At 37.5% G+C, this 23,718-nt stretch overlaps 2 protein-coding genes across 4 annotated transcripts in view; one reads left to right on the top strand and one right to left on the bottom strand.

Moving 5' to 3' along the window:
- mvb12ba (multivesicular body subunit 12Ba) overlaps positions 1–19,492 on the bottom strand; it is a 29,856-nt gene extending 10,364 nt beyond the window's left edge. Inside the window, exons 1-5 of one of the 3 annotated variants that reach the window (XM_082171152.1) lie at positions 19,268–19,492; positions 9,266–9,388; positions 3,462–3,569; positions 1,527–1,623; positions 860–989 (exon numbers count right to left, since the gene is read on the bottom strand). In XM_082171152.1, the coding sequence (XP_082027278.1) occupies positions 860–989; positions 1,527–1,623; positions 3,462–3,569; positions 9,266–9,379 (449 nt within the window). In that variant the 5' untranslated portion in view covers positions 9,380–9,388; positions 19,268–19,492. The other 2 variants (XM_082171151.1, XM_082171153.1) reach the window with 2 other exon arrangements.
- Positions 19,493–22,234: 2,742 nt separating this feature from the next.
- The window catches only part of LOC309498665 (uncharacterized protein), a gene marked incomplete at its 3' end in the record, with an annotated part of 82,140 nt that continues 80,656 nt past the window's right edge, over positions 22,235–23,718 (top strand). The window contains exon 1 of the mRNA XM_082169508.1: positions 22,235–22,371. The remainder of the gene's footprint in view (positions 22,372–23,718) is intronic.

Genomic DNA, 23,718 nt, shown 5'->3' with positions numbered 1-23,718 from the left:
TTTTTATCCATATAATGTATTGTTGGCTATTGCCACAAATATACCCGTGTGACTCGAGACTGGTTTTGTGATCCAGGGTCACATATATCAGAATATATGACAGTAATACAAGACACAAAGCGCTTTGGAGATCTCAAAGTACAGCCAGAGATCTCCAGATACTCCCGGACGTCTTAATAGGTTTCAGCCTTATGACAATATTAAAGATGTTGAATATTGCTCTAATAAATATATATATTGTGTGTATATATAAATATACAGGTAGTGGAATGATAACGGGACACCTGCATGTTTTAAGAAAAAAAAACTTTAAAACAATTATTTTTTCCACAGAGGAACCATAAATTACCATAAAAAGTTAGATTAGATCATAGATTTTTACTTTTTAACAGAAGTAAAAAGATTTCTAGAATATTATTAATATATCACAATATTAATATAATAAATACAGAATTTTATTATATTAATTATATATTATATACATGTATTATTAAACATTTAAATATATATGTTGAGTTCATTCATGGAAGAAAAATATGAAATCATGAAACTCCATAAAAATACAGTTAATAAATGATTATTCTAATATATTATCATTATTATTAAATAAAGTACATAATGAATATAACAGCAATATTTATCTACACACACTAAAACATTTAAATTCATTAAAAAAATGCCATGGGGTTTTCTGACATCTTAAAGCTGTTAGGTCACGCTTATGTTCCCTAATGCTGTGTAATGTCACATTGCCCACCCGCAGAATACTATTCGTTTTCTCACTGAATACTTCCGAACTGTCTTTTAAATATATCAGGAAGTCAGTCTAGGTCACAAGTTGTTGTGTAGAGTAACTGACCCTATGAACGTATACTGTGGCGGCGCCTGTTTGGAGCGTCCTAAGATACGGATATCACAGATGGCAGCTTCGGTGGAGTCTCTCGGGATGAACTTAATACATAACCTCCTCTTCCTGAACGCCGGCTCCTCTGGAGAGAGAGGAACAGGACATGTTAAAGAAAGTGAAAGGGAGATGGAGTTTACAACAGAGAGAGACAATAGACAGAACGAGGTCAGCGCTGGAAATGAAAGAGGATCATTTCACACAATCGATTAATTATTAAACACGAGAAACTAAATCCACAATGGCGGTCCAGCTCTACTAGCAACTACAAACAAGCATCTCTTTAACTCTGGTCTGGAGCGTCACTGCTTTATTTAAGCTACGATAACGGTTTCATATCTTGAGTGTCTGTGCAAACATATAGTGTGATTTTATGAAATGATTACATTTAAGCCTGAAATATACAAAACGCAAGTATGTGAACACAAACGCAGCTCGTTATGCAAGCGCAATTTCACTTTTAGCATTCTGAAAAAGACTTCAAAAGTATTCATATTTCAACGTCGAATCCACCCTGGGATGCTATGCAAATCAATTAGAAAATATGGTTTTGAAGACGCATCAGTTGTGATCTGGCTGAAATAGCTGTAGTAAATGATCAAGAGGAGATGTGGGCTCTTACGTGTGTCCACGGTCTCCTGAATGGGAATGAATCCCACAGGCAGCGTGTCCTTGATGTCGATGAGCTTCATGTCTACGAGCACATTTCCTAAATGACTCTGTGGAGAGATACGGGAGAACGTCAATAGACCACATCTCTAGATTTATTAGTATTTCTAACACATAAGCAAACAATAGGGCTGCACGATATTGGAGAAAAATGCGATAATTCATTAAATAATGCGATATGCGATACGATAATGCTTTAAGTGTGTAAAATAAACATAAATTATCTTACAAATATATTTAAAATTATATAACCTACATACGTGTTTCACATTCTTTTTGTGACAAGAAAACATCCCTACAACTTCCGAAAGTGAACATCAGTGTTTCTACTGTAGCATAAGAAGTTTTATTTTAAAGGAACACACCGACTTTTTGGGACTTTAGCTTATTCACCGTATCCCTCAGAGTTAGATAAGTCCACACATACCCTTCTCATCTCCGTGCGTGCCGTATCATACTGGGAACTATATTCTCAGAAGGCGAAGCACTGCTACTTGGGCGGAGTGATTTGCCCCGTGGTGAGGAGCAGAGAGTTCGCTGGAGTAAATCACTCCGCCCAAGTAGCAGTGCTTCGCCTTCTGAGAATATAGTTCCCAGTATGTATACGGTTAGAAGATGGCTGTGTCTCATGTGACCTTGTTATTTGTACACGCTGTGACTATACAAATCACAACATGTAAATAGGAAAATATTGGCGTTATTTTGTCACTTATTGGGAGCGGTATGCTAGCTGGAGCCATTTACCTCCAGTCTTTGTGCTAAGCTATGCTAGCGGTGGGTGTGTCAGACAGAGTTACGGCACGCACGGAGATGAGAAGGGTATGTATGGACTTATCTAACTCTGGGGGACACGGTGAATAAGCTAACGTCCCAAAAAGTCGGCGTGCTCCTTTAACATCAGTGGGGTTTAGGGTTTCAGGTAGACATACATTAGGGTTATTTAACAACAGAAACTGAATAATCAAACGTAAAAAATAAAACACTGCTTAGTTTTCACTGTATGAATTAAATATATACTGATTCTTATTAAAGCTACAAAAGATATTTAGCCAAGAGCAGTGAGTGTCTTTTGTTCATGACCCCAGTTATTGCAAGCCGTTGCGATATACACATCGCGATATTTTGATAATTTCTATATATTGTGCAGCCCTAGCATACAATATTTGTGAAGCATCATCATCATAATAATAGTAATGTAATCAAGGTTTCTTGCACCAAAAACAGAAGTAATTTCAAAGCAGGGAAAAAAGTAGAACCACAAACATTATTTTAAAGCTCTTTCCGCTTTGGTTTGCCTGAGAAGAAAGAATTAGACTAAACCCCCGCAGGGCCAGAAGGAAGAGGAACGGCTTTGTTTTCATGAACAAAAACAAATAGAAGAGATCCTGTGACATATTACAGGGATCATTTAAACTCTAACAAGATATAATATTATATAAACACTCCATCATGATGAACATGCTCTGGATATTTAAAAGTTCATCCCCGTTTTTGGCCTTTAAACTGAAGTGGCTCAGTACTACAGAAAGTTTAGGCAAATGGGTTGTGCTATATTGTAAATAAGGTGTTGTTAGGCATGACATATTTCTCTTCTCTAATGACGTGTTTACTGGAGCGAGGGCGGGACAACCTGTCACTCTCATAAGTTCGACCAATCACGATCCACAACAATCCAATTATCCAATCAATTCCCCGGGACAAAAATAAAGTCCCACCCAACACTCAGTTTCACTCAGATATACTTCACAATAGGGAAGAACAGTCGATTCCCACGTCCGTTTCATGCCGACTTTAACAAATCAGCATCTTGGACTAGAAATATTTGTATTTATAAAGGTTACCATAATTAAAAGAAATGATCTGATAAAGAACTGAAGACATGACTCACGTTCTCTTTGGAGAATGCTCTGGTGAAGCACAGATAGCGGGTCACCTTGGATTTGAACAGGCCATCTTTCCACAAGTCTGCATCAATCCCATCTGTGGTTTGTGCAACCTAAAAGGAATGAAAAGAAAAACTGATTTGATTATGCATTATAATAAAATTAGTTTTTCCATTTGCAGAAGGTTACTTGCTTGATTCTGTTCTTAAAAGGATAAACAAATAATTTATTCAGTACGACAGCCATGAGCCAATATATGACAAAACATTTATTCACATTAATAATCCATCAGGAAAAAAAAAGGCCTGATTTAGTTCAAACGAGTTCCTAATTTATAACAGACTTTAATTAGCTTCTCAAGGGCTTCTGGGAAATTTCTACCCTCAATAATAAGCACAACAGATTAATAGGAAGAGTCAAAATTGTTTTCTAGATGTACAACAAACTAGTCGATTAGTAAGGTTGATTACGGAGTATCTAGATGTTCCTTTAGTGGTGAGGATTTTAGGAGGATAGACATAAAAAGACGCAACATCTCAGAACGGCTTTTAAAGAAGTTCTTTTGAGAAGTTCTGCCAATAAAAAAAAAAAGCATTCAGCTTGTATGGCCCACATGGAGATGGTTAGCGCTAACTGTACAGTCCATCTCAACAGCAGTCAACATGCATGCTTGCTCAATAAACAGCATGAGCTGCCCACACAAACAGCCACCCATCAGTCGTGCCATAGCAGCTGGCTTCCCACAAGCCACTCGACAAACACGACTGAACAATGAGCGGGTAAAATGTCCCACAAGTGTTAGGGAAAGACCACTGTCTGGAGTGATGCAGCATTTCAGCGCTGGAAAGATGAATGTGTATTTAAATTGGGTAATTTATGTAGTAGAAATGTGAAATTATTTTAGAAGTTGGTGCCTTCTAGACTGAGAAAAGGCTCATCTTTTTGGCTCATGTGGATGAAAGACAACAACTCCCAGAATGCACTTGCTTCGCTGCCCTACGAGGCCACTCCCAAGCCACGCCTACCGGTTACAGAGGGCAGTATCGGGAGAAATGATACAGCTAGGCTACTAGTCGACTCGAAACTGAAAAGACGGCGTTTTATCGTGAGATCCCCCTATGGATTGGGCGGGTTGAAGACATGCGGAACGAGCTCCTCCTACTGGCTGGAGTCTCTCGTCTCTGGACAAAAAAGCCTCAGATGATGATAAATGATGATTTTTGCGTCATCTGATGTTTTTTTCCAGACACACAATCCAGAAATCTCTCGTCTCAGGGGGACATGAGGGAGGGAAGCACGGCCATTCGAGAATACTACCGGGTTTCTACCGATACAAAGCTTAATGCTAATCGGTGAAGTATCCCTTTAAGTCTTAGGGCCGGACATGATGATATGCATATTTATACACCAAATATATGATATACTATTAGTGTCAGTTATATTTTAATAAGAGAATGCACAGAAAAGAAGTCTGATGGATATATGTTGGGATTAAAATGTCTGAGACTTGAAATTTGTGATTTTAAAGGGTTTTATGAATTTGAAAATTAAATCTTCAATTTCCTGCACTATTTCTAGGTGACTGAAATGTAAGTAAGTTTGTGACATTGACCATGTGAACTTAAGTTCTGGCTTCCATTGAGGCTCAAGATGCTCTATGAAACATCTCAGATCAACCTGGAAAACATGATCATCTCATTTGTTCATTGTAGCTCAAATGCCGCTGTCATTAAAGCAAAAGAGACACAATCCAAATACTGAGACGCAAATTCATGTTCATTTTTCAAACAAACATTTCACTCACATTGATGATATAATTTGGCATTTATAATTTGGCATGATATAAGTTTTCACATTTTATAGACCCCATTGAAGACTGAGCTTTATCTTCCGATTCTCTGCTCATGGCTTACGTTGCTTTGAGGAAGTAAGAGTAGGTAAGAAGTCAAGGCTAGCTAAAATGGTACTTCCTCTATTTCTGTATTTCCTAATTCCTGCTGTAATAAAACTGTAAAATTGCACCAAACTTTGTCATTGTCCTGCTCAGTATCAGCTAAGTTCATATAAAAAGAAGTCGCTAACCATTCAATTTGTTTAAATGCCAAAGACTGAACAATAATAATCATAATGCTTTACTTTGAAAGCACCATTAATTAGCTAAATCAATCGTTAGTGATGCAAAAGACAGGCATAACACCCTCATAATATTCATAACATCTGTACCAATGTATAGGTGAAACTCGAAAAATTAGAATATCATTCAAAAGTTATAATGTTGATGATTATGGCTTACAGCTTATGAAAACCCCAAATTCAAAATCTAGAATATTAAATGAAATTAAGGATTTTAAATACAGAAATGTCAGCCCTCTGAAAAGTATAATCATGCATCTGTATATAGTTATATATACTAAATATATTAGTTTCACCTTTTAATTTGAAATACACACATTTTTGCACGATATTCACATTTTTCGAGTTTCACCTGTATACTAAAATTGGATGAATATTGAAACCCTTTCTTTGCCTATCTTTAAAGGAAATTTGAAATTGATGAAGGCAGTTTGATATTAATAATTAAAATTACATAGATATTGTCTGTAAACAACAGACAAATAACAATGCCTACATTCATTTGAACCAATTAAAAAGACACCTTGGAAGGATATCTGACAAAGTAATGACTCAATGAAGTCATTGAAGAGCCCAGATTTAAGGGGTTGTCCAAGAGTCAAACCTCAGACTTCTGTAGTTTGATATTGAACAGACAGAAAGACACAAGTAGCTCACTGTTAGTGGTAGAAACAACAGATTTATCTCTCTCTCTCTCTAGTTCTGATGCGTTGCGTGTAGACTACAGCGATTCTGCCATTTGAGAAGACGTTTTTGGGGGTGGAACGGGTGCTATCAACAGACCCTGCTTTCACACACTCAAGCAATCCACACAGGAAGCTTTGTTAAGCTCTGCGCTGGAGTGACGACAACGACCGGGACAGCTAAAGGAAACACAACAACCCCACTGCGTCTTCTGTTGCCAAAGTAGATCTAGATCATGTGCGAGTTCCTGCCCAAAAAAACACAAAAGCAATGGTGCAACAAAGAAAAATTACGGCACAAAACGTCAGAAACTGGGCCTGTGATCAGAAATGCACTTTCTAGGGTGTTATGCGACGTTCATGTCAGGCTATTCATGAGGTGCGACATGTAAACATTAATCCTGATGATCCTACGCTATACTGTGGCATTTTTCCCAAAAGGTTTTGGGAAAACAGTCTCAGGGAGATCTTACAAAATGAAGTAGATGTTACAGTGAGAGCAGAACGTTGACACTGTACGCAAACACCTTCTTAAAGACGTCTCCTTGATGGTTCAGGTGGTGTGATCGCGTAGATATCGCCTGCATAGCTGTGAGCCTTTAAACGTCAACCCTTTAAACCACACACAGATCGTATTTCTCCCAGCCTGTTAACTGTGAACACTATGACAAGGGATTTTCTGCAACTGAGATCAACATGGTTTGTGTGCATGTCTCCAGGGCTCTTTGTTGATATTAACTCTAAAGAGAAATACATCCAACATCGTTCTAGTATTACATATCAACAATTACACAAGGCATGTCATATTACAGCAGTCTGTTTCACTCACATTTACGTGCACTGTCCGAGTGCACACCTGAAACACGCACACATAAATCACTGCTCATGCGTTCTTTTTGGCGACTTATTAAGCTTGAACGGTCAGATACACACACTTATGTTTCCAAATGTCCCTCTTTACAAGTATCCTTGTAAACAGTCATTTATGTCTTAAGCGAATGTAAAGAGTTGAGAAAGAAAGCGCATGTATATCAGTATATTACTAGTCTGGAAATCCAGACCTAAATCTGAAAGATTAATGGTCTGGCATCGACTAATGAAACTCGGCCACCTCGAGGGGCGGCACCAAGCATGCATTTGAAATTGCACGCAATTGGATAACACTACGACCAATCACAACAAGCCCCATATGCTTAGCTACCAGCGGAGCTAACTGGTAGATTAGACTCTTACCGTATCCGGTCGGCAAAACAGCAAAAACGCCCTTCATGCAAAGGAACGATTCGAGCGCTGCCTTCTGTTCCTCTTTTAGATAAAAAGCCAAGTCTAACTCGTTCACTGTAGCGGCCAAAGCCGTTTCAAACAACTGGTGTTCATCCATAGCCATCTTGCAATGTTTACTAATGACTTCGACGTCACAGCGCTGTCGTTTAGCTCGCCCCTGGCCCGCCTATATCAGATAACCCGATGTGATTGGTGCAGCTCGGATACAAGGGCATATTTAATGAGCATCATTACTCGACGCCAGAGTAAACTCGCTGAGCAAATTCAACTTGTGCTCTCGCGAGAACTCTGGATTTCCAGGGTAGAATATTACAGTAGTCAACATTTGAAGTGGATCAAAACCTTGTCTTAGGACAACTTTTTTTGAACTTTTTTGATCCACTTCAAATGTTGAGTACTGTAGATCAGTGCATTCGGTTTTAAAGTGACAGCAGCCTAATATACCTGCTGCCGTCTGTGTCATTCATGCTAATCAAACAAAAGAAAGACGAAGGTAATCACTCACTGCTCTTGACTCAATCACATCTGTAACTTTAATAAGAATAAATGTAGGCTATATTTAATTTGCACAGTGAAGACTATGCACTGGTTTTTGTACATTTAATTACTTTATTCAATTTATGTAGTATATTTATGCCGTTCTTATTTCTAAAGCTTGAAGTTTTTCAGGCAGGCCCATTTCATTTGTGTTTGTGTTCTATTGTAGTTTTGTCCTATTGCTTGTAATTAGTTTACTTGTCTTCAGTAAGCTTAAGAGTTTTATGGGTTTTTTTTATTTATTTTTACTTAAGCTAGTATTAGTTTTTTTGTGACATTGAAATTGGTGATAAGAATTATTAAATTTCAATGTTCTCAAAAATTTTGAAACTTTATTTAAAGCAAAATTAACTATAGTTTATTATATACCGTTATCATAATAAAATGAATAATTTTGTGCTATAAGACTTTGGTCATATCACCCACACCTATCGGTGAGATGGTTATTTAGCTGGTATTTGACCATTATCAGATTATCGCACAATAACATCATCTCTGCGTGCCCAAATTAACCGTAGTGCTAGATGCCCTCGTGTCAGCTCCAAAATTGACAAGTAAATTAATCAACATTGTGTTTCAAAATTTTGGGGTGAATTTAAAAAATATATTGTGTACAAAAACTATATAAAGTTCAAAAGTTTGGAGTAAGATTTTTTTCATTTTTTTGAAAGAAGTCTCTCATGCTCAGTACAGCTGCAATTATTTGATAAAAAATACAGTAAACTGTTTTCTGTTTGAATATATTGTAAAATATTATTCATTCCTATGATCAAACTTGAATTTTCAGCATCATTACTCCAGTCTTCAGTGTCACATGATCCTTCAGAAATCATTCTAATATGCGGATTTGCTGTTCAAGAAAGACATCTTTTTATTATCATCAATGTTAATTTATCTAATTTAAAATCAGCTCTTATAAAAATAAGCATCTGCTAAATGAATTACTCTAAATGTGAGTGTGTATTAATCTATGTCTCACTAGGTTTTTAAATACAGCCATAGTGTCTCGTATAGAAACAGCATGCTAGGCACTACACCAAACCCCCCCCAAAAAACTAGAAGAACAGATGTCATTTATTGACAAATGCTTCTGGAGGAACAAAGAGTTTTCCTTCCTTATGCACTTTCTACGCTATCTTCACCCTCTGCATAACTGTATAGGACACACTCACCACATCATAGCCGGTGGGAGCTCTGTTTCTCGAGGCCACGACTCCTACGCCAGTGATCGGGTCCATGGGCATCTCTGGCAGGGCGTCGGAAAGGTCCCGCACCTCAGGCATCATGGAGGAATTCTGAGAAGACAAGAGTGCTGTTAAAACATTTACACGCTAAACAACGAACCACTTGACAGAACATGTCGGATTAGTCTAAATAGTGTTTGTTTTGTCTACAAAAGCAAATTAACTTTTGTTAGACTCTACCCTTGGTTTCGGTTGCTACCTCACAACATCCCATAGGAATGAACTGGGGATTTCCATGAACAGCATGATTTTCAGTAGGATGTGCTAATAAAATGGAATTTTTATGCATAAAAACTACTGTTAAATTGTGCAGCAATGTGATTAAAAACTACAGCAATGGAGGCAAACACATACTAAAAGGAGAAAGTTCTTGTTCGAAAGTGAAAACAATGTTTCTAACATTTCAGTTGCTAGTAATGACACTACAATGACTATGAATTAATACGTAAATGTAATGAGATTAAGTGAATTTACCCTGGAACAAATGTAGTTGATTTTACTCGTATATTTATAGATGAGGGTGACAATCCACAACATTTATTTAAGGACTTGGAAAAGGAAAAAGATAAAACTATCCACTCTGGGTTCTTTGAATCACTATTATATGTGACCAAACAACAACATTGTAGCATATTGTTTTCCCAATGAATTGTGTTTAATACTATCCAAAAACACACTTGCATTAAAGCACAAAATCTTGCATGACACCTATTTTTCATGATTTAGTTAATTCCAGTTAATTTCCATAATGCTTCATTTAAAATTCCCTCTTAGTTGGAGTATAAAATTATGCCAAATATGGCCTATATTGTTTGTTACTGTTAGTAATAGAAAAGATCTTTGAAAAGTCAACACACTTACTACAATGTTCACATGTACTCAAGCTGATACCCAAACATATCTCTGAGACAACGCAGAGCAGAATAAAAACACGACGGCACTGCCAAAACACGAACACAAGCTGACAAATGAAACCAAGTCACTGTGTAAAAGACATGTTTGAACAGAGAACAATATTCTGCAGAATAGATCAAGAGTCTAGATGGAAAGCACAAGAGGGAGGAGACGAAACATTGAGCCAGACGACAAGATACACATCCAACGAAACACGTCCTTTCCTTATCAACTGTTCCTCTAATCTTACACACTAACTACTTCAAGGGAAAAAATATCTAAATTCCAAGACTATTACAATTAGCGGGATTCTGATATTGAAGTCTGTTTATTTACTTTGAGATGAGTAAACACACTTCCAGAGCGTCTGAGAGCTTATAGTGAACAAGAACTTACACGTTACTCTAAAATGTAAACAGTCTTGGGGGTAAAAGAGGAAAACTTGCATGTCTACCAGAGATCAACAGATTAAACAAAGAGTTGAGGAAAAACTGATAGGCATTAGTGTGTGCAGTGTAAAAGACACTTAATATTCAGTAATATTATTGATTTGTAGGGTACCGATACCATGACTTCGATACCGGTTCCTGAACAGTACTTTTTTTTTCGATACCAATTTTATGAACAGATAATGTTATAGCAGAGGCTGTAACATTAAAGTGAAGAGGAGAAAGCTAAAATGTTAATGCAGCTAACCTTAAGGATAAGCACACTTTACAAGATGCCTAATAATGTATGCGAGTTAATTCCGTTTTTCCCATTCAAATTCTTCTGGATTCCGGATTTATACTGTACAAGAGTAATATATTTCTGTCGCAGTTTCTTTAAGTTAAACCAAACTTTTATTTTGACGGGTTAAACCGCAAAATAAAATATTAAACCGCAAAGGGACTATTTAAATATGAATCCTGGATGTTCTGCGTCAATGATTGGCCGGATCCCTTTACTCCACAGCATGTGTGACGCACGCGGTGCTTGTCTGCGCCATTCATGTATCACGGTCATCGCACACGCTGTTGCCATCAAGCCGACATAAACTAGTGTTTTTCCTTGATGCCTCACCACAGCCAGCACTTGATTTGGGCACATCATACATGCCGCATGCTCATTGTTTCACTGACGTTGACCAGATTAACCCCTCAGGTATCGAAATTTGGTACCGAATGACGAGACATTTTTTTGATACTCGATGGTATCGAGGCAATTCGGTCAGTGCCTAAAAAGTATTGAACTCGATACCCAGCCCAATTGATTTGACTACACTGACACTACAAATAAACACAATAGAACAAAGTTAAAAAATTAAATAAACAGTGTTTATTAGGTTTTTAAGGTAAATCTAACAGTAGTTATATGCATATAAGGTAGATTAGGTACAGAAATTGAATAAGCAAATGTAAAATAACACTGCATAGTCTTCACTGTACAAATTAAATATAGATGAATCCTTATTACAGTTACTTAAGTTGCAGTCCTTAAGTTACAAAAGTTATTGAAGTCAAGAGCATTAAGTTTTTTTATTTTATTTTTGCAGTGAGTCTTTTGTTGTGTGATTAACATTAAAATCACAGACATCAGCAGGAATATTAGGCTGCTGTCACTTTAAGAGATAATGCACAGATCCAGTATACTGATACTGTTACACATGCGTTTTCTTTCTCCACTGTTTCCTTTCGCTTAACACATAATCGACTATGTTTACTAGGATACTCGCCAAGATGGGCATTTGTCCGTTCGTGAAAGAGAGCTCAATTCACGATCTTTTGGGGCTTTTTAATAACTTTTTAAGTTTATATTGGCAATGTGCAAAAGATCAACTTTCACGACGATGAAGCTCTGGCCCGATCAGGACAGTAATAGTTCTGTCAACTCTTGGCCATCGGGCAGTCCTTATCGTCAAGCCCTGCATTTAAATCTAGCGTGTCAATTCTCTTTACGTGGCATGTGTGGAAGTCTCTCTCTTTCTCTCACGTTGAGTGTGTGTGTGTGTGTGTGTGTGTGTGAAAGAAAGCAACAGAGCTTTCAGCCAAGCGACAGTGCGCAAAGCTCAGCAAGCAATGAATTTATATTGCGCCAAACTTATTTTTTGCCTTTAACTCAATCACAGATGACTGAAATCCTGCAATTTAATAGCATTGGCTAATTAAAGACGCATGTGAGTGATTTACTGGTTGTAAAGGCATTCTGGTCTCGTCTCCATCATGCACTTCACAAATCAACTGATTTTGGAGTCAGGGTTTGTTCTTCCTGCGCATCTGAAGAGTTATGTAGCTGAATACAAATGATTCACAGTCTTTGGATGAAGCTAAGCGCTTTGGAGGCAACCTTGGCAACCAGGCCTGCCCTCCGCGCTCTGCAAACAAGCCACAAAGAAGCTGTGTCAAATCACTGGTGCACATGGAAGCAGATTGCAGCCAAGCAAACAGCAGAGAGAGAAGAAAGGGAGCGAGATCAAACCGAGAGCATGTGAGAACTCTATAGAGCCAAAGAGAGAGAGTGTTAAAAGAAAAAGGTGTGACACGATGATCTCAGGAGTCAACAGTGAGAAAACCCAACAGGAATAGACTGCATTCGTTAACAGGGAAGGAATGCAGTCAAGGAAATCATATTGTAGTTTAGTTTAATGTGAATAAAGACTGCAAAATCCTAAATCTTAAATAACACTGAGATTTCATAAACCCCTTTTCAACTCATAATATGCCCAACTTGGTCCAATTCAATTCTACCCTGGAAAAGCCTGTTCTGGGCAAGAAAACACTTAAACCTGCTGGTTTCGAACCAGAAAGCGATAGCGTCAGTGCTTGAGCATGGGATTATATTCGCACAAAGTTTACTTTTCAAAACTATAACAATAAAAAACACAAAACAAGAGCACTTACAATATAATCAACAATCAAAACGACAAACTGCAAAGCTGCTGTAAATTTAATTTACAAACAGTTATGAGAAATTATGAATATGAACTGTATTAGTCCTATATTTAAATAATTGACTGTTATATTAAAGCCAGCTTGTATTGAAATGACCTACACAATTATGAATTAAAATGACTATAAATATGCTCTACAAACTAGTCTGATCTTAGTTAGTTATAGTTAGAAGTTAGTAGAGACGTGTTAAAGATCTGAAAGAGGATTGCAGAACCCAGATGAGAAAAGGGGGTAAATAGAGGAACGCTCCCAATATCCTTTCATTATTATTGAGCCATTCATTCATTATTCATTGATATTCTGATATATGGAGCCTTCCTTTATGATGCATATGATTTATATAGCCAGCAAAATGCCGGGCTGTGCACATCGAGCCTCCGAAGTAGTTTAACCAGCAAGACCAGCAGCACTATCACTAATTAAGATTAAACCAAGCTGAACCAGCATTAAAATACACAGCGGCTGCATATGTAATCAATTATGTGAATGTGATTGCAACATTTAGCCTAGGGTAGGGTTCATGTAAACAGAACTTTCAGAATCTGAAGTTGGACTGGATTCATTTCAATAGATGAACGTTTGTCAGGACTCAGGAGGAATGCAAAATCAAAAACTAGCTGAAGTATGAAATATGAGCTTCTTCTGCATCCACGGTTGGGGGAGAAACTCCTGTACACTGGAGAAAACACATATACATTTCTTTAGAGAGAGAGAAGTATTATTTTTCATATTTTTTTAACCCAAAATAGGATGGAGTGACCATTAGTGAGCGCTAAACACACGTCTGTTCATTCACACTGGAAGCCAGAGGACACCCTCCAGCAGAAACTCCACATTTGACTCAGAGATGTAATATAATGATGTTTTCAGGAAATCCCTAAGGTGAAGCTAGCACTGTAGCGGAACAAAAAGAAGATAGAAACGATTTGACTGATTAAACATGAAGACGATAAACACACGACTGCGACAATATATGGTGTATTTGAGTTCTTCAAGCCTTCTCTGGTGTTTTCATAATTATAACGTTTATTATGACCGCCGCTAGCGTAGCTAGCCGGTCATATAGGGATTGTCAAAGTTTTTTTTTTTTTTTTTTTGTCACCTTACTGAATTTTTCGTCAACGATACCAGGGACACCGAAGCACCGGGGAACATGAAATTTGGTGGGCATGTAGCCCCACTAGACTTCTAAGGAAAAATTTCGTTTGGTCCCCGGGGGCCACTCCCCCCCCGCGCTGGGCCCCCCCAAACCCCAAAAAATGCAGTTTTTCCTAAATAACTACCTGAACCGTGGCACCGAGGATGAAGAAATTTTTATGGTATGTTGGTCTACTAGACTTTTACGGAAAAATTTCGTTTGGTCCCCGGGGGCCACTTCCCCCCCCCCCCCGCGCTGGGGCCCCCGTAAATTTTTCGTCAACCATACCAGGGACACCGAAACACCGGGGAACATGAAATTTGGTGGGCATGTAGCCCCACTAGACTTCTAAGGAAAAATTTTGTTTGGTCCCCGGGGGCCACTCCCCCCCCGCGCTGGGCCCCCCCAAACCCAAAAAATGCAGTTTTTCCTAAATAACTACCTGAACCGTGGCACCGAGGATGAAGAAATTTTTATGGCACATCAACCTAGCCCATAATCACTCATTTGTGATTTGCGCCCCTCCCATAAAAAATGAAAATGCAATATTATTCTGCTTTAATCGCCCCTATCTTCAGTGGAGATGTTCAGAACTGCACCATATTTCATGTGTATGATTAACTTGACAACCTCTGGGGGTATCCTCTGCTAAGTTTTGTAGAATTTCATCCATGGGGGGGTATAAAATAAATTCATTTATGTGCACATTTAGTGACTGTACACTCATCGGCCTGTAGATGGTGCTGTTGAGCGAAGGGTTGCTGGTTTAGGATGATACTGTCACACACACACATGCAGGAATACAAACAAACGCAAGCATGCACACACACTGACATCCACACGCACAGACACACACCCATACACACACATACAAATCCACATGCACAGACACACACACACACAAACACACACGCGCACACATGTACGCACACATACATACACGCACAGACACACACACACACACACACACACAGACACACACATACACAAATACACACACATACACACACACACACACACACACACAGACAGACATGCACATACTATTACTTTTTTTAGGTATATACATAAACACGCAATACAGCCAAATTACTCCACGTCATTTATTTTTGTGGAAAGCCAGTGCAGGCCTGAGCGGCGGTCATATTTTGTACCGCGATGCGGTACATCTAGTTTATAATGCAATGCTAATCGACACAGCTAATCTGTGTCCAACAAAAGACATTTTAATAACTTGTTTTTTCTCACTTCATATCGTCAATCAAATTCCTTTTGTGATCTATACTTTTGTGAGAAACACTAGAATACTGTAAAATAATATATGCCTCATTCTGTGATAAGAATCCAAATCAGATCACAAAAGGAACTCGACTGACGATATGAAGTGAGTAAAAACATGTTATTAAATGTCTTTTGTTGGTCAACAACAGGTTTATGAACGCTTCGCATTACAAGTTTGGGAAGATGTTTGTCGCATGTTGCACGTTATAAGCGACTCAAACTCGCAGTGCTTTTCAGAGATGGAGCAGCATTTACAGAGACACTCTTCACTAACACAGTACAACACTGTGCATGTATTTATTCAATTGAAAAATCGCGGTGGAAAAGCGTAGCCTTTGCTATTTAAAGCTACACTGTGTAGGATTTTCTCCCATCTAGCGGTGAAATCTACCAATTGAATATTACTTTCTAGCCCCTCTCATTCCGAGGGCGTTTTAACTCCTACGGTGGCTGTATTTATTAAAATCTGCCGGCAGAAGCGAGTAATCTCCCCCTCGCATTCGTCACGGTGCCACTGAGTGTAAAAACGCGAAAGGCGAAGCTTGAATTTCCGGGTATGTCCCTCTTTGGCTAATGTATTTTCAAGATGGAGGCGCAATATGGCTGCCACCATTCGAGCGACTCGCTCGTATGTATTCTAAATGGCAGATTCTACGCTTACGAGAATACTTGATTAGTTGGTAGAAGTAATTACACATTAATGAGCACATATCATTTTGAAAGAACAAAGTGGTTTTTTTTTTGCTAAGAATCAACTTAAAAATTGACACAGTGTAGCTTTAATAATCGCTCAACGTCAAATCGCAATTTCGGTTTGATTTTGATTAATCGAGCAGCGCTAATGTGAATGGGATTACTACGTTTAGGGAGTCTTCAACAGAATCTGAAGTTGGACTGGATTAATTTCAATAGATTTGTTGAAATTATTGCATTTAAACATAGCTAATGAGTATTTAAACTGGATTGGAAAGTTTATGGTACATATAAACAGTACTTTTGGAATCTGCAGTCAGATTGGACTTAGAAAGATGAAAATGCATGTAAAAGTGTGTGTAGCCAAGAAGGACATATTCTTGAATAAACATGGTCTTCGAATAGTCTTATTAAACAATCAAATGTTGGCAGAAGTACACTGGCATTGGCAATAGGCTTTCCTATCCCTACCCCAAAAAGAGGAACGTTACTATCATCAATGATGTCCTATTGGATAAATCAAAATTCATGCTGGTCTTTCAACTGGCTATGTCTAACGAGTAGCCTATATATGATGAATCTTCATAAATAAATGCACACCAAAGCAATTATCATAAAGAACAGATGCATCCTTCCTGAAACATGAGCAGGAAAGGCTCTGCGATGCCTCTCGGACATTAGGGACAGATCTGCTTTCATATCACTCATCTGCCAGGAGGACAGAGAAGCCTCAGATGGCACAGACACTGCCAACTGAGGAGTCTGGGAGATATCTCAGGGCGCAACAATAAGGACGGCCCAGAGCCAGATTGAGAGACGCTTCCCCACTGCTGCATTTATGCTGTCGATTCAGTTCAGCACGTTTTTTTTTTTTTTTTTTTTTATTATTCCTAATATAGTTGTCAAATAAACCTAGCATTGTAAATTACGAATATTGTTAGCTCTTTGATGAATTGCTTTAGTTCCTCTTTTGTAAAAGTGTCTGCTAAATACATTAATGTAATTCGAATACGTTGATAAAGACACTTACTTCTGGGCCAGTGAAAAAGTTTACATGTAGGGCAAATCAAAATCAGATCTACTATCCCAACTATGCCAGTAGGAAAACAAATCCTTTTTTTTTTTTTTTTTTTCCTGCATGTGTTGGTTTCATTGCTTGTTCAAGTTTACATCACCTCTCTAAGAAAGCAAGCTTGTTTGAACAGGTGGATAAAGCAAACATCATCACGGGAAACTAATCAAATCCATGAGCACAGGTTCTAGCAGCCACGTCCAGTTATGCATGTATGCATGCATGTATTGGTGGATGGTGAAAAGTTAAAAGTATAACATGGAAGAACCCATAAACAGTATGAAAACATCTCTACAAAAGAATATTTAACAATTTTGAGACTTAAAATCAAAAGAGATCTGGTGCCAGTGGCACAAATTAGGAATGAATCAGAGCATTATAGAAAATACAAACAATATCAACATTTATCGTACAAATACGAAGCAGCTTTTGGTCTATAAATGAATCATACTGTACATTGCGGCTCCAAATCTCACAAACAAGAGCAGCATTCAGAAGAGACTCAGGCCGGCACAACATGCTGATTATTCTAGCCCATGCTGGAGTATTTGACAACAAAATAGGTATGTCATACTTGCCTTATCAAATTCATTAGGCATCTTGGTGATAATCTGATCTGAAAATTCAATTTCAACATTTTCAAAGAGCCAATCATAAGAGCATTTATTTCTTACAGCATTACCTCGGTTTACACAGCCACTTGCTTTCTGGAAACTTAATAATAGCCGACACTGTATAACAGGTCAGACATCTGCAGGGTTTCTGTATAGGCTTTATGAAGGTACATTTAAGACCTTTTAAATACCAAGTAATGAACATTTAGGGAATAAATTGAAGAGAATACATTAGGCTACATCAATATGCTATCTAAATTTAAATGTCTTACTGTGAAAAACAACTTACTGTACAACAGATATCTATTACTTTTTTATTCATTTTACAAAAAAAAGTTTAAGCATAAACACTCACTTAATTTTGTTATGTTTTCTAGGCTTCATTTTACATTTGAATCTCAAGTAAATCCTAATTTAAAGATGTTTATCCATGTATTGGAAATCAGGACTTTTTTTTTTTTTTTTTGGTCTCTTTAAGCCTTAATTTGTGTAAGGGCGAATTAAGACCTTGATCTGAATCATGAACACAGAATTAAAAGACACTCTTAAATGACAATATGACACTCTTAAATTTGATTTCCAAAGCAGATTAAATATATTGCCCAATAGACAAGCAATGCTCTGCATAATAAATGAATATATAGCACCTAGTATCCATATTTCTATTCCCTCATAACCATGAAACATCTCCGTTTTTGTTTAAATGACCAGATATGTAACGTTAAGATACAAAAGCAAACATGTAATAAATCAATATTATTTACAGTAGCAGCTAACATTACTACTCAATATTATTTGCTATCCTGCTAAACAATTCACAACTCTTTAAAACATCTCATACACGTATCTAGGTGTTATTATAATATATTGAGTCCATAATATGAATAAATAATAGTCAGTTTCTTCATTTGGCTGAAGCCCAATTTTAGCCATTAGCATTAGCCTGGCAGGTTGCTAGGAGACTCCTTAGAGATATTCTATACTTATCCTAGTCGAGCTAACAAGCTAACCCAATTTAATTTCCCAAATATTCATTATTCTTCTCAATATTTGTGCAAATAGCAATATACCCATTAAACTCCACATTGACTTAACTGTAAAATGCACTGCGTCCTTCCTTTTCGGACAAAAGCAGCTTTTCATGACCCGCAGCCCACAGCGGTAGCAGCGGCCGCAGAAGCCTCGGCAGCGCGTAAGAGCAGAGCGGGGCGGAGCGGCAGGGAATGCGGCAGGAGCAGGGCGAAAGCTCGGGCGGGCGAAAGCAGAAGCGGAGCTAACAGTGCTAATGCTAATCGACGTCTCTCTTACCCCAATATACTTCACACAGATAGACAGACAGACGCTGCTGTTTGAAAAGATATACGCCACTGGTTCCTCTTCTGTCTGTCGTTACAGCTCACGACTGGACTGTTGACATTCCCGTTAATCAGTTAATCCATTTCAAAGGATGCATTTTTCCTTAATTTGCCAGAGTCGTTTAGGGATCCTCAGAAGCTGCCATTTCTATTCTAACCAGTCACTGAAACTGAGAGGAGAGAGGAGAGGAGAGGGTGGGAGGTAGGAGTGTGAGTGTGTGTGTGTGTGTGTGTTCTGTGTTTTGTTGCTGATGTAGTTTTTATGAAGTCTTTGCCTTTTAATATCTGTTTCATATTCTGAATACCCAACAATTACACACAAAAACATCAAAAAATACTCTTGTTGTAATGCAAAACTAGATTTAATCTCGAGATTTTAAGATATAGAGTGTAGTCTATCCATGTTGATTAATTAATAAGTTGTTTCGTTTAATAATTTAATGTTATCAGCCCTTAGTTAAAGTAATGTTATATTATACAGTGATGGTATCAGATTATTAATATCATGGTACTTTATACTTTCATACATATGGCAGAGCAGGGTTTTTTTAATTGGGGTCCAGGGGCCGCAAGAGAGTCCTCCTATACCACAATAGGAGGTCTGTGGATAAGTTTACAACAATATAAAAAAAATTAAAAATAGATAGGCTATATAATAATTATTAAAAAGTTAAAGTAGATAATAAATAAATAATACAATTTAATTTAAATCAATAAATAGGCCTAATGAGAATATTTACATACATATATAAATACATTTGAATAAATTATAGCCTACATCTAATATTTTCCAAATAATATTTTACACACAAGTAATTTCTCATGGTATAAATGGCTACCTTTTTAAATTTTAGAATGTGGGTCCCTCACACCAGGATGATCAATATATGTGGGAGACTGAGACCCCTGTACTCAATGATTACCATATTCATGTAGGCCTACATGTTCATCAAAAGGAACTTCAAAGAATACCATGGTACAGGTCCATAAAGCTGTGTAATTATGCTGGAATCATGTTTAAAACCTTTTTTTTATCTAATGGTTGTAAATGGTAGTTTCACTGTGATTGTGCGATCGAATATGTTGATTGTTTTATATGAGAAAACGCCCAAAAGTTACATATTTTGATTAATACGGCAGTATTGCAGTAACCAAAACAGCTTTCATATCAGATCTTGAGGGTTAAAGTTTTCAGATTATATTTCATTGATGCTGTATATGCATAATGGTAAAACTGGTTAACCTCTGTAAATATTGCTTATGTTCAATAGGTATTTTTTTTGCTCTTCATCAAACGTTATCTGCAATGCACAGATTAAAACACTGTGATGAAATATCCAGGTGTGATTGAGTGTGAAAGACTGTGATATTTAGCAGCAACACCACGATCATGGTTGTCAGATAAAATCTCATTGACCGAGTGTTTTGTTCACAGTATTGGACAAACACTGAAAGCTCTTGATGCCCCAGATCAGAACGAATGAGATCGGTGTAGTGAAGCCCACAGTTCATTCTTAAGAAGGATTAAGGTAAACAGAGACCAACGCTTTACTAGCATGTGTAGACTGCGAATCTCTGCACCATTTCATTTTTCATCACAAACTGGGGTTTTAATTGATGACATTAACATTTGAGGATTGTAGATGTATAATTTGCATGTATGCATGGCCAAATGTGTGATCGTGAATGTTATGTGAAGGCTGAGTATATGAGTATATGCTACGCAACAGCTCATGTTGGATAATGTGTGTTATCTGAATGTATAAATGTCCTGTCAGCAATGCCCACTGATCTGCAACCGGTCTGAACGGTGCCATCTGGAGAGCCATGCAGACATGATAATCTCACTTTAATTACATTAGCAATGCCATCAGTTAGTGTGAGTGGAGGGCTCCCCCAAATTATAAATGATTGTATTAAGTCACATGTCAGATGTGTGTCACGATGGCTGGTGTTAGATAATGGAAATATGATTTCCAGAAATCAAAGTTATAAATTGAAATGATCAGGATCTTTCCTGTAAGTTATGCTTTCTTTAGACTGGATGTTTATGGGGCATTAAACCTGTGTGTGTGTGTGTGTGTGTGTGTGTGTGTGTGTGTGTGTGTGTGTGTGTGTGTGTGTGTGTGTGTGTGTGTGTGTGTGTGTGTGTGTGTGTGTGTGTGTGTGTGTGTGTGTGTGTTGAGGTAAACGTTATGGAGACAAAATGTCCCCACAAAGATGGCAATATCCGAAATCCTTGTTCTTGTGAGGATTATTATGTTAAATTATTATGGATATTATAGGGTATTAAATTATTATGTCTATGGAAAATTCCTATTAAACATGGAAACCAAACGTGTGTGTGTGTGTGTGTGTGTGTGTGTGTGTGTGTGTGTGTGTGTGTGTGTGTGTGTGTGTGTGTGTGTGTGTGTGTGTGTGTGTGTGTGTGTGTGTGTGTGTGTGTGTGTGTGTGTGTGTGTGTGTGTGTGTTGCATTTTACAACTTTCCGAACTTTGGAGTCTTCTCTGAATAACGAGTAACATCCGGTGTTATTTTAGTATTATATACTGTATGTGTTATTGTAGAATTTATTAATATTTTTTAATTAGCTTTTATTTTTGTTTTCAGTTTTTAATTTTAAATTTTTGTTTCAATACTTTTTAATTTTGTTTATTAGTTTTGATGTGTTTTTGTCAATTTTATTTTAATATTTCTATACCTATTTAACCATTTTCTTTATTTCTATTTTTATCTATCTACCTATTTTCTAATTAATTGTCAAGGCAAAGTTTCTCATTTTCATTTAAGATTTTTAAGGGTACGTTTTTCATCTAATATTTTATTTTATTTTATTTTATATATTTTATTTTAATAACCAAAAACTATTTTAAATATTTTTTGTTTAGTTAACACTTCAGCGGTCGTTGGTTGAATAATGAGAAATGGTAAAATCAATGTGAACTGTTATTGTATAAAATAATTCTGTAAAAAAAAAAAAATAAAAAAAAATAAACATTTCATCTTTTGTGTTCCTCAGAACAATATAACTGCACACGGGTTTGGATTAACCTGAGGGTGAGTGAAACTCTTGTATTTAACCTCTGCTCTACTTAGTGCTTCGGTTGCACGTCATTTCTATGTTTCAGTGTGAGTTCTAGCTACTTATGAAGATATGAAAGGATTGAAGTAAAGATGGTTTAAACTAAACTTGACCTTAGATCTCATCTTTAGCTAAGACTCTGATGTCCTCTTGTGATCCTGCTGTATGACCACAGGAGGGTGGCATTGCTACAGTGTGAGATGTGTGTTCAGCATCAACTCGTGTGTCTGTGAATTCAGCTGTGTGTGTCAGAAAAGAGAAACATCCTAAATGTGTAATGACAGCCATATTGACAGTGGCTGTTCACTGCTTATCTTCTGTATTTTGTTCCCTTGTTTGAACAAAAGCGTGATTAGTAAATAAAGTAGAGGATAAATACAATGTGTACTTACCTTAGGCCAGGGGTTTTCAAACTGGGGGCCGCGGGGCGCCAGGGGGTCCGCAGCAAGTTGAAAAAAAAAAGCGGGAAAAAAACGTTAAAAAACGTCACAAAAAAAAAGTGTTAATATGAGTATTGTTATGAAATAACATTATAATAATTTGTTGCATAGCCTATCTGAACATTATACTTTTAATGCTAATCTTTTAGAGATGAACTGATTGATCGGCTGGTGACCAGAATTGGCCGATTTTCGGGCGATTTTCAGTCTGACATATGCCGATTCAAATGCACTCGGGCGCCGCATGATTAACATCGCTTAACATCAGCATCACACGTGCACACAGAACGCACATGTAGGAAACCTTGTGAATTACGGCCGTTTCAGACCCATAGACTGTAAAAAAAGGTGATAACGCGTCGTAGGTCACATGACAACGTCAACATAGCAGATGTCCGGTTCGCATTCATACTCAACGAGATCTGGCTATAAAGTAGCCTACCTACTCTTTTAGCGCTCGTTAAGTAAGTACTTATTGAAATGAAGTACCTACTCATTGAGTATGCGGTTTCGAACGCAGCAAGTGAGTATGAGTAGCCTATATCAAACAAGTAGCCCTCTAGACTATTTTATCCCTTCAGGGAGCCCTCACTCACAAAAGGTTGGAGACCCCTGCTGTACACTTCTTATACGTTCAAAAGTTTGGGGCAGGGCTGCCAACTCTCACGCAATTGACACTTTTCACACGCTCTCACGCCACACATCCATTTTCTCACGCACAGAAAAATTGCGGAGCAAAGAGGTACTTTTAATATTAAACTAATTATCAGCTCTTAGATTCCGTCAATTTTATTACGAAATTCAGACAAAAAATACGTTTGGCGTTTGTAAATGTGACGTGACAGATCGCTGAGCGCCTCAGTTCAAGTGCACGTGAACCGA

Source organism: Leuciscus leuciscus (assembly GCF_965113295.1).
Source record: "Leuciscus leuciscus genome assembly, chromosome: 5".
NCBI lineage: Eukaryota > Metazoa > Chordata > Actinopteri > Cypriniformes > Leuciscidae > Leuciscus > Leuciscus leuciscus.
This window is presented reverse-complemented; position numbering and strand designations above follow the sequence as displayed.